General features: G+C 41.3%; 1 protein-coding gene across 2 annotated transcripts; it reads left to right on the plus strand.

Moving 5' to 3' along the window:
• The first annotated feature begins 7,116 nt into the window (after positions 1-7,116).
• On the plus strand, positions 7,117-10,663 carry LOC110506910 (U2 small nuclear ribonucleoprotein A'). 2 transcript variants are annotated; one of them, XM_036981275.2, is made up of 9 exons: positions 7,117-7,642; positions 7,805-7,952; positions 8,051-8,129; positions 8,367-8,413; positions 8,576-8,678; positions 9,049-9,128; positions 9,489-9,567; positions 9,955-10,048; positions 10,236-10,663. In XM_036981275.2, the coding sequence occupies exons 1-9, from the start codon at positions 7,561-7,563 to the stop codon at positions 10,535-10,537; spliced, it is 1,014 nt and encodes a 337-aa protein (XP_036837170.2). In that variant the 5' UTR covers positions 7,117-7,560; the 3' UTR covers positions 10,538-10,663. The 2 variants fall into 2 exon arrangements, 1 of the variants encoding a protein (XP_036837170.2); XR_016492335.1 differs by lacking the exon at positions 9,049-9,128.
• Positions 10,664-11,005: the final 342 nt, after the last annotated feature.

Here is an 11,005-nt window from a genome sequence, read left to right on the forward strand (position 1 = left end):
GGGTGGTAGACAGCTATTCAGTGTCGAAATTTCTCTCAATGGTGCATCTGTAAACATTTGTTTAAGTCTTAAGGGCCAGTATTATTCCAAATTCAGCAGAGTAACCTGATCTCTGGGCAGCTGAATGACTAGGCTAGGGCAGAGACTGTATGTAATGTAGAGAATCACTCACAAGCTTCAGACTGTTTGCCAACAGGAAGAGGCTTCCAGAGAATTCTGAACAGCAGCCACAGTTTATTCTAGTGAAGCTAGTCAGGAATAAAGTGAAAGTTGAAAGATTTCATCACACCCTGCAGTAAACATCTATGTCTACTGTTTAAAAACTTTCTGCCCCCAATGTTCTTACTAGGGTAACTTTGATGTATCCAGAGTCCATGTCACCACAAATTGAGGCTGTTGGGGGGGGGGGGGGGGTGCAACTCAGTATTAGGAAGATGTTTTTAATGACTTGTACCCTCAGTGTATGTTTGCTTTTTATTACTTTATGCCCCCAATGTTCTTACTAAAGTACCCTTTGCCATTCCTGCTGTCAACTACCAAAAGCACCCTCTTTGGCCTCAAGAGTTTGGCCTTTATATATATATATACACTGCTCAAAAAAATAAAGGGAACACTTAAACAACACAATGTAACTCCAAGTCAATCACACTTCTGTGAAATCAAACTGTCCACTTATGAAGCAACACTGATTGACAATACATTTCACATGCTGTTGTGCAAATGGAATAGACAACAAGTGGAAATTATAGGCAATTAGCAAGACACCCCCAATAAAGGAGTGGTTCTTCAGGTGGTGACCACAGACCACTTTTCAGTTCCTATGCTTCCTGGCTGATGTTTTGGTCACTTTTGAATGCTGGCGGTGCTTTCACTCTAGTGGTAGCATGAGACGGAGTCTACAACCCACACAAGTGGCTCAGGTAGTGCAGTGGCTCAGGTAGTCCGACGTCCACAGGTGGGGGTTGTGCTTACAGTCCAACACCGTGCAGGACGTTTGGCATTTGCCAGAGAACACCAAGATTGGCAAATTCGCTACTGGCGCCCGGTGCTCTGCACAGATGAAAGCAGGTTCACACTGAGCACATGTGACAGACGTGACAGAGTCTGGAGACGCCGTGGAGAACGTTCGGCTGCCTGCTTCATCCTCCAGCATGACCGGTTTGGCGGTGGGTCAGTCATGGTGTGGGGTGGCATTTCTTTGGGGGGCCGCACAGCCCTCCATGTGCTCGCCAGAGATAGCCTGACTGCCAGTAGGTACCGAGATGAGATTCTCAGACGCCTTGTGAGACCATATGCTGGTGCGATTGGCCCTGGATTCCTCCTAATGCAAGACAATGCTAGACCTCATGTGGCTGGAGTGTGTCAGCAGTTCCTGCAAGAGGAGGGCATTGATGCCATGGACTGGCCCGCCCGTTCCCCAGACCTGAATCCAATTGAGCACATCTGGGACATCATGTCTCGCTCCATTCACCAATGCCACGTTGCACCACAGACTGTCCAGGAGTTGGAGGATGCTTTAGTCCAGGTCTAGGTGGAGATCCCTCAGGAGACCATCCGCCACCTCATCAGGAGCATGCCCAGGCGTTGTAGGGAGGTCATACAGGCACGTGGAGGCCACACACACTACTGAGCCTCATTTTGACTTGTTTTAAGGACATTACATCAAAGTTGGATCAGCCTGTAGTGTGGTTTTCCACTTTAATTTTGAGTGTGACTCCAAATCAGGACCTCCATGGGTTGATAAATTTGATTTCCATTGATAATTTTTGTGTGATTTTGTTGTCAGCACATTCAACTATGTAAAGAAAAAAGTATTTAATTATAATATTTCATTCATTCAGATCTAGGATGTGTTATTTTAGTGTTCCTTTTATTTTTTTGAGCAGTGTATATATACAGTGGGGAGAACAAGTATTTGATACACTGCCGATTTTGCAGGTTTTCCTACTTACAAAGCATGTAGAGGTCTATAATTGTTTTTATCATAGGTACACTTCAACTGTGAGAGACGGAATCTAAAATCCAGAAAATCACATGGTATGATTAAGTAGTTAATTAGCATTTTATTGCATGACATAATTTTATATATATATATATATATATATATATATATATATATATATATATATATATATATACAGTACCAGTCAAAAGTTTGGACACACCTACTCATTCCAGGGTTGTTCTTTGTTTTTACTATTTTCTACATGAATTAACACATAAGGAATCATTAAGTGACCAAAAAAGTGTATATTCTAGATTCTTCAAAGTAGCCACCCTTTGCCTTGAAGACAGCTTTGCACACACTTGGCATTCTCTCCACCAGCTTCATGAGGTAGCCACCTGGAATGCTTTACATTAAACAGGTGTGCCTTGTTAAAAGTTCATTTGTGGAATTTCTTTCTTTCTTAATGTGTTTGATCCAATCAGTTGTGTTGTGACAAGGTAGATGGGGTATACAGAATATAGCACTATTTGGTAATCGACCAAGTCCATATTAGGGCAAGAACAGCTCCAATAAGCAAAGATAAACGACAGTCCATCATTACTTTAAGACCTGAAGGTAATTCAATCTGAAAATTTAAAGAACTTTGAAAGTTTCTTCAAGTGCAGTCGCAAAAGCCATCAAGAGCTATGATGAAACTGCTCCCATGAGGACCACCACAGGAAAGGAAGACCCAGAGTTACCTCTCCTGCAGAGGATAAGTTCATTAGAGTTACCAGCCTTAGATTGCAGCCCTTTTGCAGTTCAAGAAACAGTCACATCTCAACATCAACTGGTCAGAGGAGACTGTGTGAATCAGGCATTCATGGTCGAATTGCTGCAAAGAAACCACTTCTAAAGGACACCAATAAGAAGAAAAGACTGCTTGGGCCAAGAAACACAAGCTATGGACATTAGACCGGTCTGATGAGTCCAAATGTGAGATTCTCTGGTTCCAACCAACACTTCTTTGTGAGACGCAGAGTAGATGAACCGACGATCTCAGATGACCTGGCATCAACAATCACTCAACCTCAACCCAGTTGAGATGGTTTGGGATGAGTTGGACTGCAGAGTGAAGGAAAAGCAGCAATCAAGTGCTCAGTATATGTGGGAACTCCTTCAAGACTGTTGGAAAAGCATTACAGGTGACGGTGGTTGAGAGAATGCCAAGTGTGCAAAGCTGTCATCGAGGCAAAGGGTGGCTACTTTGAAGAATCTAAAATCTAAAACATATTTTCATTTGTTTAACAGTTTTTTGGTTAGTACATGATTCCATGTGTTATTTCATAGTTTTGATGTCTTCACTATTATTCTACAATGTAGCAAATAGTAAAATAAAAAAAAAGAAAAGTTAAACGGGTTTGTTAAATCTCAGTCGTCTGTGATGTATATAGTGTGGGATGCAAACTCAAAATGGTATACATTTCAACTGTATATCTGACATGGTACAGGTGTTTAACCATTTGTGTGAGGTGTATACCTTTGTTTTCGAAGTAGATTTTTTGAAGACTACCAAGAAACACTCTGTGTGACCATGATTTAGCCCACTCCAGTATTACAATGACATGATGCACACTAGAATATGGCAGTGTTTCTGTCATTGGTAACATGTATCTTCTTCTATCTTTTTGACTGCAATAAATACCTGCTGTTTAAACATGTTGATGTTGTTTACACATGTTGATGTTGGAGGTGATGGTGCTGGAGATTATTATTTTTTTCAACAAAAAAAATTAAATGTAAAGTTTTTTTTAAAGTTTTCTTGTTTTTCAATCAACCAACAAAACACATTCCACATTCACAGATGTGACAGGCTTTTAAAAAATGCAGGATTTTAATCCATGACGGCGTAGTGTGTTACTAGTAACACACTACGCCGTTAGTAACACACTACACCGTCATGGATTAAAATCCTGCAGCGCACGCAAGGTCCCCCTGTTCAAGCCAGCGCATGTCCAGGCCCGTCTGAAGTTTGCCAATGACCATCTGGATGATCCAGAGGAGGAATGGGAGAAGGTCATGTGGTCTGATGAGACAAAAATAGAGCTTTTGGGTTTAAACTCCACTCACCATGTTTGGAAGAAGAAGAAGGATGAGTACAACCCCAAGAACACCATCCCAACCGTGAAGCACGGGTGTGGAAACATCATTCTTTGGGGATGTTTTTCTGCAAAGGGGACAGGACGACTGCACCGTATTGAGGGGAGGATGGATGGGGCCATGTATCGCGAGATGTTAGCCAACAACCTCCTTCCCTCAGTAAGAGCATTGAAGATGGGTTGTGGCTGGGTCTTCCAGCATGACAACGACCTGAAACACACAGCCAGGGCAACTAAAGAGTCGCTCCATAAGAAGCATCTCAAGGTCCTGGAGTGGCCTAGCCAGTCTCCAGACCTGAACCCAATAGAAAATCTTTGGAGGGAGCTGAAAGTCCGTATTGCCCAGTGACAGCCCCGAAACCTGAAGGATCTGGACAAGGTCTGTAGGGAGGAGTGGGCCAAAATCCCTGCTGCAGTGTGTGCAAACCTGGTCAAGAACTACAGGAAACGTATGATCTCTGTAATTGCAAAATTGTTTCTGTACCAAATATTAAGTTCTGCTTTTCTGATGTATCAAATACTTATGTCATGCAATAAAATGCAAATTAATTACTTAAAAATCATACAATGTGATTTTCTGGATGTTTGTTTTAGATTCCATCTTTCACAGTTGAAGTTTATCTATGATTAAAAAAAAGTACAGACCTCTACATGCTTTGTAAGTAGGAAAACCTGCAAAATCAGCAGTGTATCAAATACTTCTTCTCCCCACTGTATATATTGGCATGATGTTTTTGCACATTTTCTATTCAAATGCAATAAGCTTTCTCCTGCATTTACTCTACAGTCTGCAATGATTTAAAGGTTTAGAGAATTTCATAACAAGTCCAAAATATTTTTTTGCAGCTGCATTGTATGGAGACGGCACCTACTTTGCTGTAAATGCAAAAATACTCTGCCAGTGACAAATACTCAAAACCGGATCCCCAAGGCCAGAAGTACATGTACCCACAGTATAATCAAAACTAGAAATGTAACGTCTGTGCCCAGTGGGATCTGCTTTATAATTCAAATGCAATTATATATTTTTTTTTTTACTTGTGACATGCTCTATATTGGAATATTCAGTCAAGTCAAACTCAAAATGTTTAGATAGCAACAATTTCAGCCTAGAAGGTTTTGTGATTTTTACTGATTCCATGTCCACTTTGTTTGAATGTCTAAAACATCACCAGAACATCTAACTTCACAAAAATATTGATTCACATTCCCAGACAGCACAGATTAAGTAACATCCTGGGCTAAAAGGCTATTTAAATGGAGATTCTCCATTGAGCATGCTTTTTTAGTCCAGGACTAGGTTTAATAATCTCTATCCAGGAAACCAGCCCATAGTGTTTTCACTTGAACAGTAAGTCATCAGGTTGTGTGAAAGTTCACTTCAAGAAAGTAATAACCTTTGGCGGTTCTCAGAGAACACAATTATTACAAAGTGGGTCATAAACCATGGTTTTTGCCTTGTTGCATGCACATATTTGGATTATAAAGCCTTTCGGTTAATGAATAGTGAATATGGCTGTTCTGATAAATCTTGTGATAATGCTTATTTCTGTTGGTCTACATTAAATGTAAAAATAAAGCTAAACTAAATATATTGCATTAACATGCTGTTTTCCCCCATTTTTAAATGTGTTGAGGGACCTGGCAAAGGCGGGGATCATTTACTGTGGACTGATGTGAACTACTGTTATTGTACATTCAACTTAAAGAAATGTTTGCACCTGAAATAATTTTGGTGTGGCACAGCAATACTAATGCAATCAAGACATCTTAGATTTTGTATTATTTTGATTTAAGGCGAAAATGTAAAAACTAGACAAGGGCAGTGAATCATTTCACAACTTGTAAAAGTTGAATATATTTGGTTCAGGAAAATTACAACCAACAATGGCAAATATATTGCGCCTTTGAACTTTGGTGTGAATCACTTCAACATTTCAGACCCTGAGAGGAATGAGCATAGAAATAGATACTGTAGAAAGAGACTGATTCTGTGTCTCTCCAGTCTGGTTGAAAAGCTTCATAGTTTCTGTATCCACTGCAGTTTTTTAATGAGGACGTCTCTCACACAGTCATGCCATCATTACTGTTGTTGGGTGAGGAGTAAATGTCTTTCCTCTAAATCACGCGTCAAGCTCATTCCACAGAGGGCTGAGTGTCTGTGGGTTTTCTCTCTCTGTGTCCCATACCTGTGGGACAGAGAGAGAGAGAGAGAGAGATCCCAGAGAGAAGAAAGGCAGGTAGCTTAGTAAAACTAATACAGTTTAGTATGTTCATTATCGTTGTAAAAGATTACATCCACACGCACAATTACCTCTGCACATGTATTGCCGCGTTTTGGTCAGTAACCAGCAAGACAAGACAGACAACATAAATGTTGACAACACTCATCAGCAATGATGTCACGGTAAGTCTATTACACCTGGTTTATTTGAATGTACATATACTGTAGATCCTGTGTGCATGAGTCATCTTTTAGGATGAACTGAACTGTTATGGGGATGTTATTCCCAGCATCACAAACAAGAGAGACAGACAGCATGGCAATGTGCATGTTAATGTTCATCTTCACATCACAACATATTCCACTATCAGTGTCCCACACACATTCATTCATTCACTCCACACAGTTTTTTAAAAAAGTATCAAAATCCCTTAAATGTGGGTCCCACCCTTCCTTACCCTTCAAGATGAAATAATTTATTTCACTTTCACTTTGATGCTGACCTAACAGATCGCTTATTGATATGTGTGTGGCTCAGTTGGTAGAGCATGGCACTAGCAACACCTGGGTTGTGGGTTTGATTCCCATGGGGGGGCCAGTAGGAAGCAATATGAAAATATAGGTACTCATTACTGTAAATTGCTCTGGATAAGAGCATCTGCTAAATTACTAAAATTCAACTAAATGAAGAGATGTAGTTTGACCGTGCAATCTCAATTATCATCTCGCCTCTTCCTCTCTGATCATACCAGTTGGATAACACCTAAACTGACCTGTGGGTGGCAGCAATAAGCCGGAAAGCATCTAGTCCGCCAGAAAGTCACAAGAAGATCCGGGATCCTTGGGACATCCCTGCCCCATTAAAGATGACATTTTAAATGTTTAGGGTAAGGGTCGGGATTAAGGCAATAGAGATGTGCAGCTATCTCGGTCTGGTGAAACCCTTATCAAGTGAATAAGGTTCTGGAAAGCTTCTAGACAAATACATAGTCACCCCCGTGAGATCCTGACAGTTGTCTTTGAATGATAATCAGTCATCATCAGACGCACTTATTGAACCTATTAAGATCTCAGCGCTAGAGCGCGCTCGATGAAATTTGACCAGTTATTAGTTTACACCGAGTTGCATTGTGGGAGTAGACTTACTTCCGGGCGGCAGCGTGTTGAAAAAGCGTTGTAAGGACTGGATTTTTTTTTAAATCAAGAAACCCGCTTATTAACATTTTTTGCTTTCCCAGTTAGCCGTCGATATGGTAAAATTATCGGCAGAGCTAATTGAGCAGGCTGCTCAATACACAAACCCCGTGCGCGACAGAGAGCTGGATCTGCGAGGTAAATAAACCTGCGCATTTCATGCTAGCTAGCTAGAAAAGCTAACTCTGGTTGGCTAGGCCTTCGCACTGTAATAACTGATGGATAGTGATTGCTAACTGCTAGCTACACCACCAAAACTATCTGGCTAACCTTATGCTGGTATGCTCTGCCCTCATTTAGGTTACAAAATTCCTGTACTTGAAAACCTTGGGGCTACACTTGACCAGTTTGATACCATCGATTTCTCTGACAATGAAATCAGAAAACTGGACGGCTTCCCTTTGCTCAAGAGGCTCAAAACGTTGCTCATGAACAACAACAGAATATGGTAACTTTCGCAGCAATTGTGTTGTCTAGGATTGCTAGAATTAGTTTTAAGGTTAGCTTCCTAGCTAGCTATCACTGTGTTTTGTGTGCTCCCCACAGTCGTGTTGGTGAAAACCTTGAACAGGCATTGCCGAGTATGAGGGAGCTGATCCTCACAAGCAACAACATCCAGGAATTGGTGAGTTATCACACATCCCATCAGTGAATCGGTCAAGGCCTTATCTGATCAGATCTTTTAAAATAATTACTGATTGGGAGCATTTTACTTATGCATGTTGTTGATTGGAAAAATATGACGTGCTGTTATTTAGCAGTATTTGTGACATGAGTGTGCTCCTGTGTTCAATTACAGCGGTTGAACCATCGATTTGTTTTTAATGTGTTGGCATGTTTTTAAATGTGCTTTTACCTCCAGGGTGATTTGGATCCGCTAGCCTCAGTGAAGACATTGACCCTTCTCAGGTATCTCATGATCAATACTTGCCTCTACTACAACACCTAGTTAAGTCAGATTCATGCATCAATTTCACTGTAAATTGCAGGACAAGATGAGTTGCTATATTTGTGCACCTAAATCCTGTGTTTTGTGAGTCAATATCGTAATCTCTGATTTTATGACATCAGTCTCCTAAGGAATCCAGTGACCAACAAGAAACACTACAGGCTCTATGTCATCAACAAAATTCCCCAGATTCACGTGCTTGACTTCCAGAAAGTCAAGTTAAAGGTAAGTGCATGCCATCGTTCAGAAACTAAATATAGAAAAGCGTTGTCATTACCAGGTCCAAAGGGTGGTCGTCTATAACACAGGTCAGGTTGTATGAAACAATGTTGTTTTTTGTAATGATGTAGGCCTTTAGTGAGGGCAAACGATCACATACCGTTGGACTTGGCCTACGAAGGCCCTAGTTTTTCATCTTTGCAGTGCAATGATAAAGAAGCCTTCAGAATAGAAGGAAATGTATAGGAGAGCTCTGTCTTCCATACAGAGAGTGCTGTATTTGTATGTTTTTCCCAAACCTCTGTCCATCCTTCTCGTGAAGGTGTCGTTGTCTGATTGGAAAAGCTCTCACTTTAACTGTGATGTATTACCATAGGAGCGTCAGGAGGCGGAGAAAATGTTCAAGGGCAAACGAGGTGCTCAGCTTGCAAAGGATATTGCCAAGCGGACCAAAACGTAAGATGAAAGTCCCTGTCGGACGGCAGCTCCTTAGAATCACTGGACACTGGCTGGTGGGGGTGTCGGACAATCACCGGAACACTCTAGAATTGGACTATCTGCACCACCGATCACTCTTGTAGATGGGGTGTTGCGTAGCAACTGGAGTATCTAAATATGTGTTGACCCAACTACTGTGAACACCCCCCATGCAACAGTGTTTCTTAGGAGCGCCGTCTCAATGGCATTTCCTGTCGTATCAGTTTATTTGACTCAATAAGAAAAGATACTACACCTGAGATACTACACTGGTTGAGAGGCTAGAGAAGCACCCATCCCCTCCATGTTCTCTCTAACTCTGCTGGTGTGTGTTCTCAGGTTCACCCCCGGAGCTGCCGTGCAGCAGCCTGAGAAGAAGAAGATGGGACCGTCTCCCGCTGACGTGGAAGCGATCAAGGCACTTCATAATTTATTTATACATTTTATTTAGCGCCAGACAATGTACACTCGCTGTGTAGTTTGTTCCTTTTGGCGAGCTTTCATTCCACAGATTGTGTGTTCAAACTCATTGCAACACATGGATTAGACCTACGTCATTGTTTTCAGACAGTGACACACTATGGCGTGGACAGCTCAGTTTCTATACCACTATTCCATTGACCTGATGTAATGTTCACCATTTTAATGGTCAATTTATGGTCTGCTAAACAAATGAATGTAACGGGACTGGCAATCTACTCTAATGGTTCTTTCAAAAAGAGTCTGTTCATCACAACCGAAATGCCCATCTAATGTAATGGTTCTGTATGTATGAACTAATACATTTGTTCTGTGCCCTACCCAGAATGCAATAGCTAACGCCTCGTCTCTGGCCGAGGTGGAGAGGTTGAAGGGGATGCTGCAGGCTGGTCAGATCCCCGGACGGGAGGTCAGACAAGGTGTGTACAGGCGACTAGATCTTCTCCATGTGGCATGTCCAAGGCATGCACTGTGTGTCTGTCATGTCCTGCGTTGTCTGAGTATTTAAATGAGCCATCGCTGGACAAAGTAAACAGCATTATGGGGCAGAGGGGTTTGCATATATGGTTCTTTGACTGGTTCCGGACTTTATTTCTCTTGTTGCAGTCCCCCCGGAAATGGTGGAGGTGGAAGAGGAAGAGGAGGAGAACGGGGTTGTACATATGCAACGAGAGATACAGACAGAGGAAGGAAATGGAGTGGAGGAGATGGAAGAGGATGTGGTGGAGGAGGTACAGGGAAAGGTGGATGAGGTACAGGGAAAGGTGGAGGAAGTAGATGTCAAGGAGGTAGAAAAGGAAGAAGTGGAGGAGAAAGAAGAGGGGGAGGAGGGTGAAAAACAAGAGTCTGAGGAAGATGAGTCTGAGGACGATGATATGGATGAAGACTCACCGGTTAACGGATCATGATGGTTTTATGCGGATCTCATGTCTCAAGTCTTGCTTGATTTGTAAGTTTATATTTGTTGAGCATGCATGTAATGCCATTTTTGTTATTTTGAGAAATGAAAATACAATAAACATTTTTTTACAAAATGATGCAACCAATGATTACTGATCCAGAATAAACTGATGTCTATACAGTCTTATCTAATACAGTCATACATTTGTTAATACATTTCCAGATTTTTATTTCACTTTAAAAGGGTGTGGTATATTTTATTGATCAGTGGATTTTTTAAAATATCAGACTTATTATTGCACACAGTGAGTTCATGCAACTTATGTGACTTAAACACATTTTTACTCCTGAACTTATTATTTAAGCTTGCAATAACAAAGGGATTGAAAACTTGACACAAAACATTTCAGCTTTAAAAGTTTAATTTGTAAAAACATAATTCGACATCAACAGTAAGATGGTCGCCTCGCTTCAGC

This window comes from Oncorhynchus mykiss, chromosome 26, assembly GCF_057628025.1.
Source record: "Oncorhynchus mykiss isolate SJ-2025 chromosome 26, ASM5762802v1, whole genome shotgun sequence".
Lineage (NCBI taxonomy): Eukaryota > Metazoa > Chordata > Actinopteri > Salmoniformes > Salmonidae > Oncorhynchus > Oncorhynchus mykiss.